The 26,570-nt window shown below is 44.1% G+C and overlaps 1 protein-coding gene across 2 annotated transcripts in view; it reads left to right on the top strand.

The window, feature by feature from the left end:
• KDM5C (lysine demethylase 5C) overlaps positions 1 to 26,570 on the top strand; it is a gene marked incomplete at its 5' end in the record, with an annotated part of 2,556,543 nt that overhangs the window by 1,475,862 nt on the left and 1,054,111 nt on the right. For both annotated transcript variants that reach the window (XM_044060510.1, XM_044060501.1), the window contains 1 exon segment: positions 4,989 to 5,082. In XM_044060510.1, coding sequence (XP_043916445.1) covers positions 4,989 to 5,082 — 94 coding nt within the window.

Here is a 26,570-nt window from a genome sequence, read left to right as displayed (position 1 = left end):
GCCTAGCTCCAGTGGTCGTCTTCTATTGCACATAGGGAATTCAGGTATTCCCTTATCTGGTTGACCTACTGACTCGAGCTCTCCAAAGACTTCCTCCTCTGAGCATGTACATTTCACAATGCATCTCTTATCTATCCAAGGGTTCACAATCAACTTCAAAAAAATCCCATTACTACACCCACTCAGGACCTGTTTTTTCTAGGTTGCAGACTAGACACAGGCCGAATGCTTTCATTCCTTCCTCAGAAGAAAATCATCTGTCTGGTGACCTTTTTCAAAAATTTCTACTCTTTGATTCACTGCACAGCAAGGAAGATACTCCGTGTTTTATGTTAACTGCCATTCTATTGATTCCTCTGGCCACACTACATATGCGGCAAATTCAGTGGTATCTGAAATTAGTTTGGTCTCAACATTCCCATCCCCTGGACACCCTAATTTTCCCTTATTACCTTATCTCAAAAAAGAGCTACTTTGGTGGGAGAGAAAGGTCATGCTCAACCCAGACCTTCCTTTAACTACAGCCCCAAACAGCCAAGTTCTTTATACAGATGCTTTAGACAGAACATGAGGGGCTGGGGCAGGATCCTACAGAGTACAGGGGAAATAGCCTTCCTCTATCCTGAAAGAACACATTAACCTGAAAGAAATGAGAGCCCTTCTGCAAGCATTGCAGATATTCTTCCATCTGTGGAAGCCAGGCTGTCTGCTGGTGTACACCGACAACAGAACAGTTGTGTGGTATCTGAACAAACTGGGAGGCACAAGATTTTACCCACTGTGCAGGCCAGCACAAAAGCCATGACACTTTGCCACACAAATGGGCATGACTCTGACAGCCGCATACATTCCTTCACAGGAGTATGTACTGGCTAACTCCCTAAGCAGGTTCTTGGAGAACCCTCACAAATGGACCCCAGACAAATAAGTCTTCAAAACTCTAAGGCATCAGTGGGGAAACACAACAGGTAGATTTTTTTTTGCTTTTCCAGAAAACCACCAGTTTTCATGGTTCTGCAGCAGGAGTCCAATCCCATCCCACCCCACACCCCTAGCTTGGAAGACAGATGCCTTCTTTTTCCAGTGGTCGGGGAGGTTCCTGTACGCCTTTCCCTGTCTGCCACTCCTCCCAAAATTCCTTCTAAAAGATGGAGCCCCAAAAATCTTACTGGAACCCTTCTGGCCAAAACAACATTGGTTTCCTGTCCAAGGGAAACTATTGGAAATACTGTTGCAGCTGGCCCTGATCACTCAGCAAGGCCTGCTTCTCCATCTAAATTTACCCTTTCAGTGTTTCACTGTGTGGATGATGGAGTTCTGATCCCTGAAAGAAACAACCTCTTTGAGGAGGTTGTACAGGTTCTATATAATAAGTCAAAAAACCTACCACCAGAAAATCCTATACAGTTAAGTGGAAAAGATTTTCATTTTGGTGCTCTAAGCACCACCAGGACCCATTCTTATCAGATATTTTTGCTGTCATCAAATATTTTGTGAATTGTTGCACTCTGGTCTGCCTTACTATTCCAGTAAGGCCCATCTGTATACTGTTAACTCCTGCTTGCCTCTTGATCCTCCTGTCATGTCCAGGACAGAGTTCAAGCTTTTCTTCAGGGGTGTCCTTCACATTAAGCTGCCTAGGAAGCCTATTCCTCCTCCCTGGGATCTCAGCTTTGTGCTGGAAGTACTGACCTTCATCTCTCTTGTACCAGCAGCTTCTGCCACTTTAACGTTTTGCACCTGGAAGACTGTTCTTTTGCTGGCTCTTGTCTTTGCCTGCAGTGGGTCTGAACTAAAGTCTGTTACGGATATTCCACCCTTCTCATTTTCCACAAGGACAGGATGACTCACAGGACCAAGCCATCATCCATGCCTAAGATAGTGAATGAAATGTGCCTCAACCAGGCCATCTACCTGCCTACCTGTTTCCCCTAATTGCCAAGAATTAGGTGGTGAGAATTCTTCACTCACTAGGTGTTTACAAGCAGCTAAAATTGTACTTGGAACAAACAAAAATTGTCAAAAAAACTGACCACCTTTTTGTTTCATTCAAGGATTCCAAAGTAGGCCATTCTGTCCCTAAGCAAACCACTGCATCTTGACTAGCTAAGGCTATTTCTTTGTTACACACAGTATGGGAGAGTATTGCCCTCCCCCACCCAAAAGCACATTCCATTAGGTTTACACAAGGGTGTAGATGCTAGATCCCTCTGGGATGCAGCTACCCTGTCCTCTGTGCACACATTCACCAAGCATTACAAGATTTATGCCTTTTTAAGATTCAGGGCTACATTTGATATGTCTGTCCTGTCTGGTCTTCTGCACAGCTCATCTTCTCTTTAGCCAGCCTCTCTAAGTTCTGGCAATCACCCATATGTTAAGAATACTGCAACAGTGATTCTATTTAGGACATTGACCATTTCTATAAGAACTTACCATAACAGTAAATGTCCTACTGATCACTGTTGCAGTATTCCTTCCTTCCCGTATTCTGGTGTGTTGTTCTGCTCCTATTTTCTTTCTCTCTCTGCTTTAAGCTGATTTCAGGAGAATTTACATACCTCTTTGAGATACACTCCTACTAGCTGACCACTTTCCTCTTATCAGTAGTCTTCAGGCCTCTCACTTGAAGATAGTCTGAGGTACTTGTCCATACATCTTCCTATATACACACACACCCTGAGGTCATGGGTCGAACGTACACCCTCGGGAAGATAGAGCTTTGGTACCCTGGCCAGACGTCAGCAGATGAAAATCCATGTGTTAAGAATACTGAAACAGTGATCAGTTGGACATCTGCTGTTATGGTAAGTTCTTACACAACTGTACTTTTTCCTGGCTCTGGTCCACAAGTGAAGTTTGCCAATTAAAGATGTTTCAGCTTCTCCAGAAAGTGAACAGTTCAGGAAGTTTTGCACCAAGTTCCCAAAGGGGGGGGGGGTCTGGGTAATGGACAATTCTCCATTCAGTGATGAGTGTATTTCTGTGTGCTTTCCCTTCTCACCAGGAAACTGTAAAAGGCCACAAACGAGATGCCATGGTTGATTTTCATAGCACTCTTTTGGCCTAAGCAACACTTCTCCCTATATTGAGCCTAGCCAGGGAGAAACTCCTTCTGCTGCCCTAGCATGCAGATGATCTGTCCTAGGGCAGGAGGAAAGGGGCTTGCCATACATCCCAATATGATGAACTTGAGACTGATAGAGAAGATAATCTGCTACTCATCCCAGGCATATTTTTTCTGAGGACCTATTAACATATAGATGGATGCCAGAAAATCCAGCACCATAGCATTGTGTATATCAAGCTGGCCTGCTCCCTATTAACTGACTCTTACTACAAAGAGGACAAGCTGATAGGGATTCACAGACAGGAATGAATGGTTTCTTGGGGTTTTACCTTGTTCCAGGATTCCTAGCTCTTGCCACCTCACAGCAAATGGGTCAGCTAAGTACAGATAGATGAATCATTGAATGTAATCCTCACACTTAGTGGGGGGGGGGGAGGTTCCACTGTGGACATTTCTGCCATGACTACTTGGCTGTTGGTTGATGTCTTCAGACACTGTTGCCTAGACCATGACTGTGAGTTGGGCATCCTTTGTCTTTTCAGTGTTGCAAGACTGGCACCTTTCACCCCCTTGAGTGTTTTTCTAGTTCATTTACCATCTGGGTATGTCTGAGAGTCCTCGGTCATTACTCCTCATTTTGCCTTTAGCCTTTGTCTAGATGCCACTTCATGCTGCAGATGCTGTTTGAGTATGCTTTGTCAGGCAATGGTATTCTGATACATTCTTGCACTGTGTTGTTTTTTTAATTCCTTTCTTACAGGGTGTGCTTATTCAATTAATGGGATAAATTGGCAGCCTGAGTGATTGGGCATACTCTCCTAGTCTGGCAAGTGACATTATGGGTTGTACTAGTAAGAGGTACATGCCTATAATGCTTGAGAGCCAGATTTAAAAAAGTACCCAATCTGGGGATTATAGAGGAAGAGATCTCAGCAGTTTTCCCACTAAGGAGAGGAGGACATCTTCACAGATCTTACCGATATGGTGAGTCGATGCCCTTTTATGTGAGTCGATGCCCTTTTATGTGAGTCGATGCCCTTTTATGTGAGTCGATGCCCTTTTATGTATGGCCAGTACTTGCCTATTATTTACATTAAAACTTAACTGCAGTGCCACATTTCTGTGAGCATGTTGACCATTAGTTCTGTAGTTCCGTCAGCTTTCCCTGATGAGTTTTTTTTCTGAGCCTTCTACTACTGATCTGTTCTCATTAATGTGTAAGAAGGAAAACTGAGGAATTGGTGCCTAGAATAGCCATGTGGTAATGGGTGGCTCTCTATGAAAAGACACAGCCAAAGGAAACTGTTAAATAAGTTTTTTGTAGGTTAGTACCATGTGCAGCATGATTACAATGTAGTTTTAGTTTTACTTCACGTCAAATGTCCAGTGACGACATAAAACAATTTGATATAGCCTTTTAGACAACGTAGGAAATGTAGAAGAAGAAGGATTATTATAGGTAAAAAAAAACATCTAGTGGGAAGGTTTAAGTTGCTGTGGGAGAGAGTATGATGTCTAAAATAAAGTTTTTTCTGTGAATTAAAGAAATTGTGGTACAAAAAACTAGGTGTCTGCAAATGTGAACAATGTTTTCATTTATTTGTCATTTGTTGATTGGGAAAGTCCACCTAGGTTAGGAACCCATTTTCAGCAGAGGCCCATGGAGAAAAGCTGCACAAAGTAAAAGACAAATGACATCCTAAAATAATCATGAAACAACTTGAATGTTCATGACTCTCTGAAGGGATCTTCAGGAAGTCACCTCTGTTAAAAAAAAAAACAAAAAAAAAAAAAAAAAAAAAAGACAAATGCTGTGATTGAAACTGTTGAGATATTACTAATCAGGATTTTGGATTCCAGTTTTAGGTGGTCTGTCCTTTTAAAGTCTGTTGTGCTGATTAAGTTATTCTTCTTACAGCGTACGATCTAAGCTGACAGTAGAGCAATTGAAAACATTTTTGGATCAGATTCACACCTTGCCTTGCATAATTCATCAAGAGAAGGATGTGAAGGTAAGTGCCACATGCTACTCAGTACTAACTGGTTTACAAGACTGCATATGTCTCAGAACCATAATCTAGGCCTGGAATTGCCATGTAGCAAAGTGAATCTTTTAGGTATTCTATGCATGACTTTTGAGAAGCAGAACTTCACTGTAATCCTTTGTCTTAGGAAATACACACTTGTGTTCAACTGCTAGAAACCTTATTGAAGTTAATTTTTTTGAGAACTAACTTAAAGGGAAGTCTGTATGCAGCCTCGTGCTTAGTGTGTAAAGAATGTACTGCAGCTGGGGTAGTAGGCTTCACAGTCTCATTAACACAGGCAGTGTCAGTAGCCTTCTTTGGAGTCATGAAGCTGATGAGTACTTACATACATATGCATGCTAGCTAGGGTGATGGATGTAAGAATGGCCTGTTACTTTAGAGTGTGCTTTCCACAGCCTTAACCACTGGAATGACTGAGCTATAAAGACAAGCCAAACCTACATGACTGAAATTTGTTACTATAATGCCTGCTAGGCTTATGTAGAGATTTCTTCACCATCTCAGCATAAGTAGGTGCACTGCTGGGTAGCAGTGCATTGTTTGCATGATATCTACTGACCCATGTAAGTACAGAAAGATACGTCTCCAGCTAAGTGCATGATGTTCCTTAAATAAAGTCCAGTGGATCTCATCGGAATCCAATTCATAAAGAAAACATTTCTGAATACCTTTGCCAAATGTCCCCACCACCCACACGCCACCCCATCTTACCTCAGAACGTTTCCTTTCCCTTCCTGTATGGGAATCTAGCACAGCAGACTCTTGGTTACTAGACAGCATTAAAAGGTGGTTACAAAATCCAGTGGAAGAGGGGCATTCTTTTGTGCACTCTATAGAGTACCATATACTCGTATAAACCAGTAATGCATTAATCCTCTAATTTTTTCAGACTTGCTTCTTGAGGCGGTCATAGTGTCAGTTCTTATAATGCAGAGGGGAAAAGGTTTTTATTCAAGGTTTTTTCTCATACTCAGAAAAAGAGGTCGCCTGGATACTCATTATAGATATTTCCTGAGTAAACATGTTCATGTTTTTGTGAGAATTTAAAATGCTAGCTCTTCAAACGCTATTTCCTCTTCTTCCTTCACAAGCTAATTTAGTCAATCTATATTTAAAGTGGGTTTATCTCTGTATTTCCATTCATAAGGATCACAGACCTTTTTCAAGATTCTGTACTTTGGGATTGCATTATCAGTTTACTTATTTGCCATCTGAAAACTACTGCTCCAAGATTCTTTATGAAATGTCTTGTCTCAGTAATAGTCTACTGCAGACAGCAAGGCATACACATTATTCCTTATCTGAATCATTGATTTTAGCTATGTGCAGTCAGGGTATGTTAATAGCCTTAAAGTTTACTAAGGATCATCTTTGCCATCTCTGATTCACACCCTCAAAATGTCATTCCTGTCACTCACTCTCATAGTGCTTTTCCTGGAAGGTCTCCTAGACACTTCTCTAATGCTGCCTTCTTTCTACGAGACAAGGTGCAGTTGTATCTAATATGTTTCCTGAACCTGTTCAGCTGCGAATGACCACAGCAAGGAAAATTTTTCTGAATCCTTGATTTCGTAGCCTCTTCATTCTGATGATTCCTCATGTTAATACAGTGGTATTCCGAATCTGTATGGACTCAACACTCCTATCTTGTCAGTCAGAGAATTCCACTCTTTCATTCTGTAAGGAAGAACTAGCTTTTGTGAGGGTTCAGGTGTCTAGGCAGCAAGACATTTCCCTGTGGTACATTTGGTTGGGGACACATGGCTAAAGTGACATTCAGCTGCAGAGAAATATGGCTATTGTGAATTCCCTGTGGACAAAGAGAAGCACACACTGCCATGCCCACAGCTTTAACAACCAAGTGCATGGGGGTAGAAGAAGCAGTGAGTGTTGTGCTTAGTGTGCAGTACATGCTTATGTACTACAATATGAAGTATGGTACAGCACGGAGGCAATCTTGCATGCTACTGTAGTCACATTTATGTTCCAGTATGCATTTTAAGTAGTGTTCTCTAGACACTGTGATGGGGGTAGTAGTCCAGACACAAACCAATAATAAAGGTCCTGCCTATTGTACACTGCATTTTTACTACCACTGAAATGCCAACTGTCCAGCCTGCTATTGATGCCTGCCTTATTGCTTGCTGCCTCATGTTGCTTTGGGGGCCATGGACATTATTTTCTTCCCATGCATTTGGTTATTGAAGTGGTGGGCATGGCAACTCATTCTTGTGTGTGCCCAGAGGGAATTCACACTAGCCATGTTTGTCTGCAGCGGAATGTTACTTAAGTTACGTGTCCCCAACCAAATGTACCACAGGGAAATGTCTCTATGCTTAGGTGCCTAGACCCCTTTTGTGGGCCAAACAAGTTTTGTGATGTTCTTCATCTCACATTGCTGCAGTCCTTACATATGGGTAGTCCGCTGTCCTCGGTCGGCCCGAATACCAAAGTATTAGGCTGACGCCGGTCAAGGAGCTTAAAACTGACATCAGGACGTCAGGGTACAAAAGCGCATGATCGACGTCATTTCCTCAGTCTTTTTTGCCGCATGGTCCGATGCAGAAGCAGCGTTGCAAGTGCCGTTCGGCGTTCTGAAATTTTTCGAATTCGGAGTTTCAGACCGAATCCAAGTTGGCTAAGTACCCGTTGGGAATATTTTGGTTTTTTCTTGCCTCAGTGTTTTACCGGATGTCAGAAAAAGTGAATAACTGTATTTCTTGTGGGAAACAGATACCGCATAGGGATTATCATTCTTTGTGTATTCCTTGTTTGGGGCCTGAGCACGACGTTGTTGGGTGTCGCTTTTGTGCTAGGTTCAATAAATGCACTATTAAGCGAAGGTTAGATTGTGCTAGGCTGGTCTTTGGGAAGCGGTGCAATTATAATATGCCGTCGGATTCTCCGCGCCGCTTCTAAGAAGCGCAAAGACAAAACAGTTAAACCCAGGCAAGATGAGTCGTCCGTTCCGGACGCCGGTTCTTTAGAGGCTTCAGTGGAACCCGTGGTTCCGACGGAGACTTCTCTGGAGTCTCAGGGGGAGACTTTGATTTTGCAGGAGGTGGTCTCTCAGGAGGCAGGTCAGGCTGAAGGGGCTTCTCAAGTTACTGTACTCCCCTCCCTTCCTAGGGTGGTTAGGCCTTCTCCTTCTGTTTCCAAGGCTTCTCCCAGAGGCAGGCCAGTTTTAGCTTCTGTTGGTGTCACTCCTAGTTCAGCAGGGTCTGTGCCTAAGAAGCACATGCTTAAAATGGCAGAAGATTTGATTACTCTGATTAGAGGTTCTTTGCCCTCTCCTGATAAGAGGCCTAGGGTGGAGCCAGAGTTGGGAAGTTTTGAGCAGGCTTCGATGTTTCAGAGTCTTCAGCTGAAGACTTGCAGGAGTACTCTCCTTATTCTGATTCTGATGCAGATGATTCCACTCCTTCTGCTTCTCCTCCAGAGGATTTTTCTTTTCAGAGACACTTCATTCTATGAGGGAACATTTTAAGTGGGAAGGTCAGGACTTCTCTGATTCTCGGAAAAGGCTTAGGGAATTTTTGCTGTTACCCCAGCATAGGCCCTTGGCTATACCCCCAGTTCTGGATGTTGTGGAAGATGTGTTTGCAGAGGCTTCACTTAATCCTGATTCTCTGCCTCCTGCTCCTGTTAAACCGGATAGGTATTACAGGGTGCCAGAGGCTCATAAATATCTTTATAAGAGTCCTAGGGCGGACCCAGAAACTATTAGTCAGGGACCTAAGGGTGTCAAGGCCTCTGTTGTAAAAAATCCGGTTCCTCTAGATAAAGAAGCCAGAGCTTTGGATAGATGGGGAAAGAAGGTCTATACATCTTCTACCTTAGCTATGAGGGCTTTGAATTGCCAGTTTCATATGTTGAAATATCAAAACTTTCTTCTTTCTCAATTGAAGTCTAAGGTGGATGCTCTGGCGGAAGGCATTGAGTGTAAAGAATTACAAGATTTGGTGCATGTCTCTGAACAGGTGGGTAAGCATTCATTACAGTGTGGTTTTGATGCTGTGCAGGCCTCGTCTAGGGTGGCTGCCACTGGCTCAGTTCTTCGCAGGCACGCCTGGCTGAAGGATCAGAATTTATCTGACCATGTTAAGACAAGGATTTTGGATGCTCCTTTGCAGTCTGATGTGTTGTTTGGTTCACCTGTGGAGTCAGTCTTGAAGAAAATGGAAGACAAGGCTAAGTCTATGCAGGCTGTTAAAGATTTTTGCAAGTTCAGCCTCCAGTTTAGTAGGAATTGGCCTGCTAAGGGGTGGACGTATCCTTCTTATGATTCTCAGTCTAGGGGTAGATCTAGACGTGGTAGGGGCAGAGCTCAGAGTTCTTTCAGACCTAGAACAGGAAGTTCACCTGCACAATCTTCGGTGAGGGCAGGGGCCAGTCCTTTCGTAAACAGGCCCAATGACCTACTTTTTCAGCTGCCAGATCCTTCTTGCCTGGCAGCACCTTTGGGAGGAAGGTTAGCACTCTTCAAGGAAAATTGGATGTTGATTACCCAAGACAAATGGGTATTGGATATCATTCACCAAGGTTACAAGTTTTATTTCCATACCTTGCCTCCTTTCAAAGGCATGCCGGACGTTCCTCCTCAGCAAAGACTAGAGGCTCACAAACAAATTTCTCTACTACTTCAAATAGGGGCCATACAACCGGTCCCTCTGCCAGAAGTGGGCCTAGGCTTTTATTCTCGCCTGTTTCTAGTACCAAAGAAAGGAGACACGTGGAGACCAATTTTGGATTTATCTATCCTCAACACATATCTGGACATTCCCAAGTTCAAAATGTTGACGTTACAACAGCTTTTACCTCTGCTGGGCAAAGATCACTGGATGGTGACTCTGGATCTCAAGGAGGCTTACCTTCATGTTCCTATCAGGCCCAGTTGCAGGAAGTATCTGCGTTTTCGGGCTGGGACTTCACATTATCAGTTCTCTGCATTGCCCTTTGGCTTATCTACTGCGCCCAGAGTGTTCACGAAGGTTCTGGCTCCAGTGGTAGCTTTCTTAAGGCTAAGAGGAATACAAATCTATCCTTATTTGGACGATTGCCTGATTCTGGCACAAGAAAAGGACGAACTTCTTCATCATTTACAGTATGTGATGGCAGTGTTAAGATGCCTGGGGTATTCTGTGAACGAAATAAAGTCCAGTCTAGTACCCTCTCAGGACATGTGCTTTCTGGGTGTGAGACTGAATACAGCATCCCAGATGGCCTTTTTGACCCCGGACAAACAAAAGAATCTTTCTCTTTACTTCCGCCAATTGTCTTGTCAGTCCAGGCTGACTGCAAGGACAGTCCTTCAAGCCTTGGGGTTCATGGCATCTTCTATTCTGGTACTTCCCAATGCCAAACTGCATATGAGGAAGCTACAATGGTATCTCAAGAATGTATGGACACAGCACTGCCAAGATTTGGACACTGTCATTCAGATAATACCTTGCATTCAAAAGGAATTTTTGTGGTGGGCTCAGGAATGTCACCTAAACAAGGGAGACTCTGTGACCCGGCCAGAGGCGAGTCAGATTTTAACGACAGATGCCTCAGACAAAGCTTGGGGAGCTCATCTAAATGGAAAATGGGTACAAGACACGTGGCCTGCCAGACTTCAACATCTACATATCAACTTGAAGGAGATGTTAGCAGTCCAATTTGCATTGATAGCTTTCAAGGATTTACTTCTTCCAGGGCAGGTGTTGATTCAAACCGACAACACAACTGTCATGTGGTACATCAACAAGCAAGGGGGAACGCATTCTCTTATCCTCTATGCAGACAAGCAATGGTTTTGTGGGAGACTGCTCTCAGTTTACAGCTAAATCTTCAGGCAAGGTTTCTGCCAGGAGCACAGAACTCCTTAGCAGATGTGTTGAGCAGACAAATTATGGATCCCCACGAGTGGAAATTGGATCCTCATGTTTTTCAGAGATTGACAGTGTTATGGGGAACTCCAGACATAGATCTGTTCGCTTCTCCACTAAATTACCAGCTGCCAAAGTTTTGCACAAAAAGGTTTCATCCCACAGCTTGGAAAGTGGATGCTCTCTCATTCAGTTGGAGCAATCTTCACGTGTATGCCTTTCCACCTCTGCCTCTCCTCCCAAAGGTACTCCTGAAGGTCAGACAGGACAAGCCAAACATGATTTTAATAGCTCCAGATTGGCCTCGACAGCACTGGTACCCATTACTGAGAAGTCTGGTACAGGAGCCTCCATGGCCTTTGCCTTGATTCCTCACCTGCTGTCTCAGGAGAACAGTCATTTACTCAATGTCAAACTTCATTCTCTACATCTGACAGCCTGGCATATTCTGTTTTAAACCCTGGAGGGTCTCAGCTTCCACAACAAGTTTTGAATGTTATTTTGGAGGCCAGAAGGCCTAGTACAAGGAAAGTTTACGCAGATAAATGGAGGAGATTTTTATTTTGGAGTACAGCAAAGGACTTTGATGTTTCAAAACCTAATTTAAGTGTTGCGCTTCAATACCTTACTGAGTTATTGGACAAAGGTTTGTCCTTCTCCTCTATAAAGGTTCATGCTGCAGCAATTTCTGCTCACTATGACTGTGACCCACCATTATTTTCTCAGCCTTTGTTTAAGCAATTCCTTAGAGGGCAAAGAATATAAGACCCCACGTGAGCTCCTACTCCTGCTTGGGATCTCAATTTTGTGTTGGAGAAACTCACTCTACAACCTTTTGAGCCTGCAGCATCTGCAGAGTTGAAATATTTATCATGGAAGACTGCTTTTTTGTTGGCCATTACCTCTGCGAGAAGGGTTTCTGAATTACAGGCCCTTATGGCAGTTGAGCCTTTCTTAATTTTCCACAAGGATAGGGTGTCTTTGCACTAACCCTTCTTTTATGCCTAAAGTGGTTTCTAGTGTGGCTTTAAACCAAACTATTCATTTGCCTACTTTTTATGCAAACCCCCAAAATAAAGGGGAAAGGATTTTGCACACTTTGGATATACACAGACAGTTGCGATATTATTTGAGCAGAACTAAAGGGTTCAGGCAGTCTCAGCAGTTGTTTGTTTCTTTTGCTTTGGGTTCTCAGGGCAAACCTGTTTCAAAACAAACTATTTCTAAGTGGATTGGTTTTTGTATTGCTTTCTGTTATTCCCATCATGGTAAGGAGATTCCAGCTGGGATTAGGCCTCATTCCACTAGGGCTACTGCCACTTCTACAGCTTTTACGGGGTGGCTACTAAAGATATTTTGGAAGCAGCTACTTGGAGTTCAGTGCATACTTTCTCTAAGCATTACCACCTTCCGCTTTACTCTAAATCTAGGGCTGGATTTGCCACTGCAATTTTACAGGGCATTTTGGCGGCTCCTAATGCTTTATAGTTTTGCCATCCTCCCTTACCTCTGCTTTGGGATTCTACCCATATGTAAGGACTGCAGCAATGTGAGATGAAGAACATAGTACAGTTTTGTACCTACCATAAATGTAGATGTTCGAAGATCCACATTGCTGCAGTCCAATTTACCCTCCCTCCTTCCCCTCTGTTGTTGAAGGTGGTGGTGTGGTTTGTGTTGTACATATTGTAAATATGGTTAGTGCACGGGTGGTTGGTTAGTTTTTGCTGGTTTTTGGCTTTGGCCTTTCTTGTTAGGGCCTTCTGACATCTGGGGCAAGAAAAGACTGAGGAAATGACGTCGGTCATGCGCTTTTGTACCCTGACATCCTGATGTCAATTTTAAGCGCCTTGACCGGCGTCAGCCTAATACTTTGGTATTCGGGCCGACCAAGGACAGCGGACTACCCATATGTAAGGACTGCAGCAATGTGGATCTTCGAACATCTACATTTATGGTAGGTACAAAACTGTACTTTTTTCCCCTTCAATCCTTCAAACTTTTGTCAGAGCATGGCTATATATGCTTTGGACTTTGCTTGGGAAGTCTAAAGACATCAAAGTACAGGGTGTTTCTGAACCACAACACAGACACAAACACATCAGTCCATTTTCAGTGCCCTGAAATCTCTAAATCAACATTAGACTTCAGGCACACTATAGAAGGTGGCTGATACTATTGTGATGTACATGAGGAATCAAAGGGGGATGCAAGATCCTTACCCTTTTGCAGACTAGTCGTGTTAGTCTGGGACTTGGCCATTTAGTGTACACTATTCCTGAAGAGAACATACATTCCTTCAAAGCAGATTACAGTAGCAGATACCCTGAACAGACTCAAAACAGTCCCATAGGAGTTGTGTTACACTAAGAGGTCTTCTTGCAAATAGCCCACCAGTGGGGAATCCCCTCAAGTAGATTTTCTTTCCTTCAAATAAAAAGTGCTCTGCTCCAGGACAGCTTTCAAAAAGGCCCAAAGGACAAATCACTTTTCAGTTCCCTGGATGGGGATGTTTTATATGCCTTTTCTGCCAATTAAAATGTTCTTCAGAAGATATGGAAAGGCCTTCCAAAGATGCTATTGGTAACCCCATTTTGGCTTGCATAACATTGGTTCTCCCTTTTAATGACCAAGGGCAGTCATCAGAAATTACCTCACAGGACTGGCTTGCATCCATAAGAGAAGACATCACTGGTTCATCCAAAACTTCTAAGTCTTAACAGTTGGGAAGATAGGGATTTTATTCCTTCTAGTCACTTTTATTCAGAGGATGTGTTAAAGGAAAAGTCTTGCATACTTCGATGGATGAATTTGTCTTCACCTGCATGACATACCACATACATGGAGAAATCTGTAGTTTCTTCTGTCATATACTGCCCACAGTCTTGTATAGGCAGTCAGTCCTGCCAATCTCCTCACAGCGGCTATAAAAAAAAAAAAAAAGACTACACTGTCTTATGATCCTGTTCTCCACTGGCTTTATTTCAGAAAGGAAGAGAAACAGCATCTGTACCTAGTTCATAGGCTTGCCACCTTCTCTGTTTTTGTCCACTGCAGTAATGATTTGGGCACTTAGTCTTGCAAGGTGGCGGTGGTGAGGAGATCATGGAAAATGTCTTGATATTTTACAAGAAAAAATATTTTCTGACTTTTTTGAATGCCACATTAAGCTGTAATACTGCAGTTGTCATTGTAAAAAGTAGTCTAAACAACCAACACTACACTTCACTGGATCTTTATTTTAGTGATGAGATGAAATAATTACTTTTTCATTTCGTGGTGGCATGGTTTGTCCTGCACAATTTCAACTTTCAGTAAGAAGTTGCCCGTTTGTGTATCTAAAATAGTGGCAGCTCATGATAGTTGACCACATTTTTGTATAGTGGTCATGTAAGAGTGATTTTCTGCAACTGCAGCAACGTCATAAAAAGTACTATTAGTCTTACAGGCAGAACTAATTTTTTATATTCAAGGATTCTTTTTGATGAAGTGTTAGTATACTGGAGTGTAACAAAATCAAGATTTAGGAATGAAACGGAAGTAAGAAAATTTATTTTAAGAAAGCATTTGTGCAACTTAAAGTAAAATCTCATAACGCATTCAGGAATAGAGAATTTAGTTTGTTTTTGTTTTTTTTTGAACTGTGCTTGTAAAATACTTTTGTGCAAAATCATCAATCACGTTAGCACAAGTCTCCAGCATTCAGGATAACAAAATAAATAGATAATTTTCCTACTGTTGCAGGCACTGGCAAGTAGAAGCACCAGCTCTTGGAAGTATTATGTAATACTGTTGGATTGCCGTGATAGCTATGACACCTTAGGAAGAGTATAGGGGAGGGTCTGTTAGCACTCATAACATTACGGAATGGCAATCCTTACAAAAGCCTGTAATTTATTTTGTTTTGAGCTGTATAACCACTGTGAGTAGAATAAAATAAGCTCAGAGAACTATTATAGGTTCATAGGTTAGTACTAGGCTATCTGCTCTATGGCCTATACAAGCCTAGCCACAATTCCCTGGCTATTTCTTCCCATACTATTTACTTCCCTGGACCCCTGTCTAGCAGGGCGACTGACGTGATCCCCGGGGTGAATTTCCTTTCTCCCACCCGGTCGTCAAGGTTCCTTTTGAAGAGGGCCAAAGAGGTGCTCTGCTTGACATCTATGGGCAGTCTATTCCAGAGTCTGGGGAGTCTCTGGGTCAGGAACTTATCCCTCCAGCATGTTTTGTTTATTGTGATTGATGACAAGGTTTAGATCCCTAGAGCGTGTGGCTCTGAGGGATTGGGATTTCTTTAAGTGTAGCATGTCCAACAGCTCTGGGTTTGACATGGCCTTGAATGTTGAGCAGAGATTGCCTCTGAGTAGATGATATGCGACAGAATATAGCTGGAGTTTTTTTTTAAGGCGGTCAGCGTAGGGCATCTGCTTTAGGCCTATGATTCTTAGTGAGGTATTTCTGCGGCCCTTCTAGTTGTTGCAGCTGTCTACAGAGGTACATACCAAAAGGGGCGTTGTATTCTATAATGGGTCTAATGAGGGATGAGTACAGTGGGACAAGGACCTACATTTTTCTGGCTGAAAAGCCCTTAGTGATGAGGTGTGCCACATAGAAGGATTTCCTGACTGTTGTGGCGATGATTATCGAAGGTGAGACCACTGTCCACCTGTGTCCATAAGTCTCTTATCACACTTTAGGTGATGTTCTTCATCTCACATTGCTGCAGTCCTTACACTTGGGTAGTCCGCTGTCCTCGGTCGGCCCGAATATCAAAGTATAAGGCTGACGTCGGTCAAGGCGCATTAGACTGACATCAGGACGTCAGGGTACAAATGCGCATGACCGACGTCATATCCTCAGTCTTTTTTGCCGCATGGTCCGATGCAGAAGCAGCGTTGCAAGTGCCGTTCGGCGTTCTGAAATTTTTCGAGTTCGGAGTTTCAGACCGAGTCAAAGTTGGCTAAGTACCCCGTTGGGGAATATTTTGCTTTTTTCTTGCCTCAGTGGTTTACCGGATGTCAGAAAAAGTGAATAATTGTATTTCTTGTGGGAAACAGATACCGCATAGAGATTATCATACCTTGTGTATTCCTTGTTTAGGGCCTGAGCACAACGTTGTTGGGTGTCGCTTTTGTGCTAGATTCAATAAGCGCACTATTAAGAGAAGGTTAGATTGTGCCAGGTTAGTCTTTGGGAAGCGGTGCAATTACACTATGCCGTCGGATGCTCCGGCGTCCGCTTCTTCTAAGAAGCGCAAGGATAAAGTAGCTAAGCCCAGGGTAGACGAAGTCGTCCGTGCGGACGCCGGTTCTTTAGAGGTATCGGTGGAGCCGGTGGTTCCACCGGAGGTTTCTCTGGAGGCCCAGGGGGAGACCTTGTTATTGCAGGATGTGGCCTCTCAGGAGGCAAGTCAGGCTGAAGGGGCTTCTCAGGTTACTGTACTCCCCTCCCTTCCTAGGGTGGTTAGGCCTTCTGTTTCTAAGGCTTCTCCCAGAGGCAGGCCAGGTTTAGCTTCAGTTGGTGTCACTCCTAGTTCTTCAGGATCTGTGCCCAAGAAGCATATGCTTAAAATGGCAGAAGATTTGATTACCTTAATTAGAGGTTCTTTGCCCCCTCCTGATAAGAGGCCTAGGGTGGAACCTGAGTTGGGGAGTTTTGAGCAGGCTTCAGATGTTTCAGAGTCTTCGGCTGAAGACTTGCAGGAGTATTCTCCTTATTCTGATTCTGATGTGGATGATTCTACTCCTTCTGCTTCTCCTCCTGAGGATTTTTCTTTTTCAGAGACCCTCCATTCCATGAGGGAGCATTTTAAGTGGGAAGGTCAGGATTTCTCTGATTCCAGGAAAAGGCTTAGGGAATTTCTGTTTTACCCCAGCATAGGCCTTTGGCTATACCTCCTGTTCTGGATGTTGTGGAGGATGTGTTTGCAGAGGCTTCTCTTAATCCTGATTCCTTGCCTCCTGCTCCTGTTAAGCGGATAGGTATTATAGGGTGCCTGAAGCTCATAAGTTTCTTTTAAGAGTCCTAGGGCGGACCCAGAAACTGTTAGTCAGGGGCCTAAGGGTGTTAAGGCTTCTGTTGTTAAAAATCCGGTTCCTCCAGATAAAGAGGCTAGGGCTTTGGATAGATGGGGAAAGAAAGTTTATACGTCTTCCACCCTAGCTATGAGGGCTCTAAATTGCCAGTTTCACATGTTGAAATACCAAAACTATCTACTGTCTCAATTGAAGTCTAAGGTAGATGCTCTGGCGGAAGGTATTGACTGTAAAGAGTTACAGGATTTGGTACATGTCTCTGAACAAGTGGGTAAGCATTCTTTGCAATGTGGTTTTGATGCTGTACAGGCCTCGTCTAGGGTGGCTGCCACAGGGTCAGTTCTTCGCAGGCACGCCTGGCTGAGGGATCAGAATTTATCTGACCATGTTAAGACAAGGATTTTGGATGCTCCTTTACAATCTGATGTGTTATTTGGTTCACCTGTTGAGGCAGTCTTAAAGAAAATGGAAGACAAGGCTAAGTCCATGCAGACTGTTAAAGATTTTTTGCAGGTTCAGCCTCCAGTTTAGCAGAAATTGGCCTACTAAAGGGTGGACGTATCCTTCTTATGATTCCCAGTCTAGGGGCAGGTCTAGACGGGGTAGGGGCAGAGCTCAGGGCTCTTTCAGGCCTAGGACAGGGAGTTCACCTGCACAGTCTTCGGTGAGGGCAGGGGTCAGTCCTTTCGTAAACAGACCCAATGACCTACCTTTTCAGCTGCCAGAGTCTTCTCGACTGGCAGCACCTTTGGGAGGAAGGTTGGCACTTTTCAAAGAAAATTGGAGTTTAATTACCCAAGACAGATGGGTGTTGGATATCATACACCAAGGTTACAGGTTTTATTTCCATACCTTACCTCCCTTCAAAGGCATGCCAGACGTTCCTCCTCAGCAAAGAATAGAGGCTCACAAACAGATTTCTCTGCTGCTCCAAATAGGAGCCATTCAGCCGGTCCCTCTGTCAGAAGTGGGCCTAGGATTTTATTCTCGCCTGTTCCTAGTACCAAAGAAGGGGAACACGTGGAGACCAATTTTGGATTTATCTATCCTCAACACTTATCTGGACATTCCCAAGTTCAAAATGTTGACGTTACAACAGCTTTTACCTCTGCTGGGCAAAGATCATTGGATGGTGACTCTGGATCTCAAGGAGGCTTACCTTCATGTTCCTATCAGGCTAAGTTGCAGGAAGTATCTACGTTTCCGGGCTGGGACTTCTCATTATCAGTTCTCTGCATTGCCCTTTGGCTTATCTACTGCCCAGAGTATTCACGAAGGTTCTGGCTCCAGTGATAGCTTTCTTCAGACTAAGAGGAATACAGATCTATCCTTATTTGGACGATTGTCTGATTCTGGCTCAAGGAAAAGAAGAACTTCTTCATCATCTACACTATGTGATAGCAGTGCTAAGATGCCTGGGGTATTCTGTGAACGAAATAAAGTCCAGTCTAGTACCCTCTCAGGACATGTGCTTTCTGGGTGTGAGACTGAATACAGCATCCCAGATGGCCTTTTGACCCCGGACAAACAAAAGAATCTTTCTCTTTACTTCCATCAATTGTCTCATCAGTCCAGGCTGACTGCAAGGACAGTCCTTCAAGCCTTGGGGTTCATGGCATCTTGTATTCTGGTGCTTCCCAATGCCAAACTGCATATGAGGAAGCTGCAATGGTATCTCAAAAATGTATGGACACAGCACTGCCAAGATTTGGACACTGTCATTCAGATAATACCTTGCATTCAAAAGGAATTTTTGTGGTGGGCTCAGGAATGTCACCTAAACAAGGGACTCTCTGTGACCCGGCCAGAGGCAAGTCAGATTCTAACGACAGATGCCTCGGACAAAGCTTGGGGAGCTCATCTAAATGGAAAGTGGATACAAGACATGTGGCCTGCCAGACTTCTACATCTACATATCAACCTGAAGGAGATGTTAGCAGTCCAATTTGCATTAATAGCTTTCAAGGATTTACTTCTTCCAGGGCAGGTGTTGATTCTAACAGACAACACAACTGTCATGTGGTACATCAACAAGCAAGGGGGAACACATTCTTATCCTCTGTGCAGACAAGCAATGATTTTGTGGGAGACTGCTCTCAGTTTACAGCTAAATCTTCAGGCAAGGTTTCTGCCGGGAGCACAGAACTCCTTAGCAGATGTGTTGAGCAGACAAATTATGGATCCCCACGAGTGGAAATTGGATCCTCATGTATTTCAGAAATTGACAGTGTCATGGGGAACTCCAGACATAGATCTGTTCGCTTCTCTACTAAACTACCAGCTGCCAAAGTTTTGCACAAAAAGTTTTCATCCCACAGCTTGGAAAGTGGATGCTCTTTCATTCAGTTGGAGCAATCTTCATGTGTATGCCTTTCCACCTCTGCCTCTCCTCCCAAAGGTACTTCTGAAGGTCAGACAGGACAAGCCAAAGATGATTTTAATAGCTCCAGATTGGCCTCGACAGCATTGGTACCCACTACTGAGAAGTCTGGTACGGGAGCCTCCATGGCCTTTACCTTCGATTCCACACCTGCTGACTCAGGAGAACAGTCATTTACTCAATGTCAAACTTCACTCTCTTCACCTGACAGCCTGGCATATTCTGTTTTAAACCCTGGAGGGTTTCAGCTTCCACAGCAAGTTTTGAATGTTATTTTGGAAGCCAGAAGGCCTAGTACAAGGAAAGTGTATGCAGATAAATGGAAGAGATTTTTATTTTGGAGTGCAGCAAAAGCATTTGATGTTTCTAAGCCTAATTTAAGTGTGGCTCTTCAATATCTTACTGAGTTACTGGACAAAGGTTTGTCCTTCTCTTCTATTAAGATTCATGCTGCAGCAATTTCTGCTCACTATGATTGTGACCCACCATTGTTTTCTCATCCTTTGTTTAAGCAATTCCTTAGAGGGGCAAAGAATATAAGACCCCCACGGAGAGCTCCTACTCCTGCTTGGGATCTCAATTTTGTGTTGGAAAAACTCACTCTACAACCTTTTGAGCCTGCAGCTACTGCTGAGTTGAAATATTTATCATGGAAGACTGCTTTTTTGTTAGCCATTACCTCTGCAAGAAGGGTTTCTGAATTACAGGCCCTTATGGCAGTTGAGCCTTTCTTAATTTTCCATAAGGATAGGGTATCTTTGCGTACTAATCCTTCCTTTATGCCTAAAGTGGTTTCTAGTGTGTCTTTAAACCAAACTATTCATTTGCCTACCTTTTATGCAAACCCCAAAATAAAAGGGAAAAGATTTTGCACACTTTGGATATACACAGGCAGTTGCGATATTATTTGAGCAGAACTAAAGGGTTCAGGCAGTCTCAGCAGTTATTTGTTTCTTTTGCTTTGAGTTCTCAGGGCAAGCCTGTGTCAAAACAAATTATTTCAAAGTGGATTGGGTTTTGCATTGCTTTCTGTTATTCCCATCATGGCAAGGAGGTTCCAGCTGGGATTAGGCCTCATTCCACTAGGGCCACTGCCACTTCAACAGCTTTTTTAAGGGGGGTGGCAACTAAAGATATCTTGGAGGCAGCTACTTGGAGTTCTGTGCATACTTTCTCTAAGCATTATCACCTTCCACTTTACTCTAAATCTAGGGCTGGTTTTGCCACTGCTATTTTACAGGGCATTTTGGCAGCTCCTGCTTCTTTATAGTTGTGCCAGCCTCCCTTACCTCTGCTTTGGGATTCTACCCAAGTGTAAGGACTGCAGCAATGTGAGATGAAGAACATAGTACAGTTTTGTACCTACCATAAATGTAGATGTTCAAGATCCACATTGCTGCAGTCCAATTCCTCCCTCCTTCCCCTCTGTAGTTAGAGGCGGTTGTGTGGGTTGGATTGTAAATATTGTGTATATTGTATATATTGTACATATTAGTGCTAGGATGGTGGTTGTTGGTTTTGTTGTCTTTGGGTTTTGACCTTTCTTGTTAGGGTCTTCTGACATCTGGGGCAAGAAAAGACTGAGGATATGACGTCGGTCATGCGCATTTGTACCCTGACGTCCTGATGTCAGTCTAATGCGCCTTGACCGACGTCAGCCTTATACTTTGATATTCGGGCCGACCGAGGACAGCGGACTACCCAAGGACTGCAGCAATGTGGATCTTCGAACATCTACATTTATGGTAGGTACAAAACTGTACTTTTAGTGTACTGCTACCTATGTGGTAATTCATGGGTACATGTTTTTTCCCAAAGGGGATAACTATACATTTCTTGGCATTGAGCTTGAGCCCATAGCTCTGGCACCAAGCATCTGTTTCTGTAAGGCCTTTTTGTAGAGTATCCACTTCATTTGGGGATTCAATAATGGCTCCCAGTTTGCAGTCATCTGCAAACTTAGTTAGCCAGAGTCCCTTAGTGTTGGTCTGTACTTCAGAGAAGTAGATGCCAAACGAGCGGTCCCAGGACTGAACCATGAGGTACTCAACTTGTCTGGAGCTGTATTTGGAGTCGGCTACTTTTACAGTGTGGGTTCTGTCATTAAGCCAGTTGGCAACCCATTGAGTGACGTAGGTATTAATGCCCAGCTTAGTAAGTCTGTGATTCCAGAGTGAGGGATGGTGTCAACGGCCTTGGCGAGGTCCAGATAGGCTGTGTGAACCGCCTTACCCTCGTCCACGGCTCTGGAGACTGATTTGAAGAAGTCAGTCAGGTTCAGGAGATAAGATTGGCCCTTCACGAACCCAAACTGGGTGGGGTCCAGTGTTTGAAGGTTGCCAATGTCTTTGTTTATAAGTTCCATGATAGTACGTTCCATGGCTTTGCATATCAGGCTTGTCAGACTGATGGGGTGGTAGTTCCTGGGATCCAAGGTGGATCCCCCGTTGTGGAGTGGGATAACTGTCGCTGTGCGCCACTCAGTGGGCACGAAGCCTGAGGTGAGGCTATGATTAAACATGACACTTAGGTGAGGTGCCAGTTCATTTTGTGGTTCATGTAGTACACAGCCCGGGATGTCATCTGGTCCCATGGATGCTGTGTTGTTAACTTTGGAGAGTGCAATTTGTACCTGTGTGGCCGGTATTACTGGAATTTGGCAATCTTCTGGTATTGAGATGGGCTGTTTAGGGGGTGAGAGGGGGTTGAAGTTGGCACTGAATTGATCTGCCAGGATATTGGCAATATCCTTGTGATCAGTATATTTAATGCCATTCTGTTGTAGCTCAGAGCAGATCTGAGCGTTGTCATTTAGATTCTTGACATAGTTCTAGAATGCCTTGTGGTTGTCTTTGGAATCTTTGGCAATTTTATTTTCGTAACTAGCTTTGGACGATTTTATGAGGGATCTCAGCTTCTTATTGAGGCTGGTAAGGGAGATTTTTGCATCCTGGTATTTTCCTCTTTTCTGCAACAATTTCTTCCTTTTGTTGTAAAGTTTATTTATGGCAGGGGACCACCAGATCGGTTTCCTATTTTTTTGGAGGAGAGCATCTTGGTTCTATTTGGGATGGCACGATTCATGCATGAGTAGATGTGCTTTTACAGTCCCTTAGTGTAGTATTCAGCAGTCGAACTTTCAGTTCCTGTCTGCATGGGTGTCATGAAGTTTGTCACTTCTGACCTGAGTAGCATGAAGTTGGCTTTGGAGAAATCTTTATGGAGGTTTCCTTACTGGGGGATGGGGATGGGATGTGGATGTTAAGGGTGATTAGTGGAGCATCGATTTCCCTTGTTGATAATGACCAGGTCTAGGATATTGGAGCCCCTGGTGGGAATATGGATTAGTTGATCCAGGACATTGGAATTTATGAATTCCAAGAACTGTTGGGCAAAGGTGTTATTACATGATTAGTTTTCCCAATTAATGGCAGGGTAGTTTAAATCACCTAGTATTAGGGTGTTTTGTTGTAATTTAATAGTTTCCAGTATGTTTAGAAAGGTATAGTGAGAATCTTGGGGCATGGTGTGGGATCTGTAGCAAGCTACAATTTGGATTGCAGTCATACCTAATGTTAGTTGCACATGGAGAATTTCATACGCATTGTGTTGGGCAGCTAGCCTGGTGATGTGAATATCCTTGGTGAATATGGACACTCCTCCACCTTTAGTGTTTTGGTCCTGGTTTGGTGGCTGAAAAGTGTGGTAAGAGTTGTAGCCTGGTATTGCAGGGCTGCTCTCTGGAGCCTTGAACCAGGTCTCGGTTACTGCACAGATATTGATGATGTCCTTCAAGAATGCAACTGCAGTCATAACATATGGGTTGTCCTGCCTCAGGCAGCCCTCGGTCGTCCGGATTCCAAAGTCTGGGTCTGACGTCGGCTGATGTCGCATTTCTCTCCGTCAGAGCGGCTGGAGTACATAAGCATCAGCCGACGCCATTTTCTTCAGTCCTTCTTGCCGCGCGGTGCCCGAAGCAGAAGCAGTTCGCAAGTGCCGGTCGGTCAGCTCCTGTATTCTTCGATTCCGAAGTCATCAAAAAAAGCTAAGTACCCCGTTGGGGACCTTTTCTTGCCTCAGCCGATGTCAGAAATTACTGAAAAAGTTAACAATTGTCTTTCTTGTGGTAAACAAATACCTCATAAGGATTTCCACTCTTACTGTCTCCCTTGCCTTGGCCCAGACCACGATGTCTCGGCCTGTGTAGCCTGTGCTCGCTTCAATAAGCGCACTCTCAGGCGCCGGGCGGAGTTCGCTGAAGATTTTTTCGGCGAAAAATTTGCTTATACAATGCCGTCGGAACTTCCGACATCGCAAACTCCCAAGAAACGAAAAGACCGGGACCAACATCCTCGGCCCGCGTCTACCACCGACTCCACGCCAAAACCTACCGCGAGTGCTCCGGTTCCCCCTGAGACGCTTATTCCACCGCTCCGAACCGAAGACACCGCATTACCGACCGCATTACCGATACCACTCCGACGCCAGTTATAGATTTTCCTCCGGATACTGAAACCGAGGAAATGCCCGAGACCATTGATAAGAGGCCCCGGGTTGAACCCTCTGACCCTATCCCTTCAGATGAAGATTCTGAGGACTCTGTCCACTCCGATGGCCAGGAAGAGCTCTTCCAGACCTATGAGGACTCGGATGCAGAGGATTCCATCCCCTCGGCCTCCCCTCCTGAGGATATTTTTTTGGGGGAAGTTCTGCATACCATGAGGGAACATTTCAAGTGGCAAGGCCAGGAATATTCTGATTCCAGAAAGCGCCTTCGAACTTTCCTTAAAAAGCCCCAGCACAGGCCCTTAGCTATTCCTCCTGTGCTTGATGTTTTGGATGATTTATATTCTGACTCCAGTGTTACCCCTGATTCTCTTCCTCCTGCTCCAGCCAAGCCAGACAGGTATTACAGGGTCCCAGAAACACATTCCCATTTATTCAGGGCCCATACTGTTGATTTGGAAACAGTTTCTCAGGGACCTAAAGGTGTTTCAGCTTCCATCTCTAAAAATCCTTTGCCCTCCAACAGGGAAGCTAAGTCATTAGAGAGATGGGGGAAAAAGGTCTACACCTCCACTACTTTATCTATGAGAGCTTTGAATTGCCTTTTTCATATGTTACAATATCAGGATTTCCTGTTAGAAGATTTACAGAAAACATTGGCCTCTCCTGATCCTTTAGACAGGAAGTCTTTGCAGAAAGCTGTACATAACTCTCAGCAAGTAAGCAATCACTTCCTGCAATGTGGATATGATGCACTGGAAGCTTCATGTAGGGCAGCTATGACAGTGGCAGTCATTCGTAGACATGCATGGTTAAAAGAGCAACCTCTACCAGATCATGTTAAGGCAAAACTTCTGGATGCAGCCTTGGAAAAGAACAAGCTTTTTGGTGCTAATGCTAAGGATGTGTTTAAGTCCATCGAGGAAAAAGCAAAATCAGTTCAGACGGTTAAAGATTTCCTCCAGGTTCAGGCCCCCAGATTCAGTAGGAATTGGCCTTCAAAAAACTGGTCCTTTCCTAATCCTGAAAAATTTCAAAGGGGTAAAAACAGACGTGGCCGAGGAAGAGGACAATACAGAGGTCCTTACAGGGGACGACAATGGCAGCCAGCAAACCAAAGAAGTGACACAGGGGTCTCCCCTGCCCCACAGCCACAATCTCAATGACTTTCCTCTACTTCCGCCTGCCAAGGAACAAATAGAAGCTCCCTTGGGTGGAAAATTATCTCTGTTTTCAGACAATTGGCACAGATTGACAAAGGACATATGGATTTTGGACATTATAGACCAAGGTTACAGGTTCCATTTTCATACCTTACCAAGAAAACAAGGCATGCCAAACCTACCACAAAACCAGATGGCGGAGGCTATCAAGCAAATTTCTCTGCTGGCTCGGATAAAAGCAATAGAAAGAGTTCCACAACAAGAACAAGGCCAGGGGTTTTACTCAAGACTGTTCCTTGTTCCAAGAAAAGAAACTCAATGGAGACCAATACTGGATTTGTCCGCATTAAACACCTTTCTCATAGTACCAAAGTTCAAAATGCTGACTCTACAGCAACTCCTTCCCATGCTGGGCAAGGGGTCTTGGCTGATTACTCTGGACCTCAAGGAGGCATACCTGCATGTCCCTATCAGCCACAGTTGCAGAAGATACCTCAGATTTCTTGCAGGGCCAGAGCATTATCAATTCGCAGCATTGCCATTTGGCTTATCTACTGCGCCCAGAGTATTCACAAAATGCCTGGCTTCAGTAATTGCTCATTGCAGGCTCCAGGGGATCCAAATTGGACGACTGCCTCATACAAGCGGACGACAAATTGATGTTGACAAAAAACTTGAACTATGTCATACGATTACTTCAGGCTCTGGGATACACAGTCAACTTCCAAAAGTCAAGACTCCAACCATCCCAGCAAATAATCTTCTTAGGAGCCAAATTAGACACAGCCTCTCAAATGGCTTACCTGACAGAAGACAAGCAAGAGAAGTTAACTCATTATTTCAAAGGTTTGGCAAAACTCACCCAGATGACTGCAAGGAGATTCCTACAGGCCCTGGGTTACATGGCATCCTGCATTCTCCTGGTTCCATTAGCAAGACTACACATGAGAAAGCTTCATTGGTACCTAAAAAGCCTGTGGTCTCAGCACAGCAACAACTTAGAGACAACCATACCGCTCATTCCATGCCTACAAAAGGAATTCCTATGGTGGGCCTCGGTAAGCCAGGCAAACACAGGTATGTCATTCAAAAAACCACAGATAACACAGACCTTGGATGGGGGGGGGCGCACATGGAAGGCAGATGTATACAAGGACAATGGTCTCCAAAGGAAACACATCTGCATATAAACCAAAAGGAAATGCTGGCAGTAATGCATGCCATCGAGGTCTTTCGACAACAACTTCAGCAAGGCCATTTACTGATATGGACAGACAACACCACTGTGATGTGGTATATAAACAAGCAAGGGGGCACCCATTCTTACCCCCTTTGCAGACTGACAATGAATCTTTGGGAAAAATCACTGAGCCTAAACATACAGTTACAATCCCAGTTTGTTCCAGGCAAAGACAATGTGCTGGCGGACAGTCTAAGCAGGAATTTCACAGATCCACACGAGTGGAGGTTACATCCGAAGATCTTCACACAACTC

The sequence above is a fragment of the Protopterus annectens genome, chromosome 1.part0, assembly GCF_019279795.1.
Source record: "Protopterus annectens isolate FY-2018-M chromosome 1.part0, PAN1.0, whole genome shotgun sequence".
Taxonomy (NCBI): Eukaryota; Metazoa; Chordata; order Ceratodontiformes; family Protopteridae; genus Protopterus; species Protopterus annectens.
The sequence above is the reverse complement of the archived record's forward strand: the minus strand, read 5'-3'. Positions and strand labels throughout refer to the sequence as shown.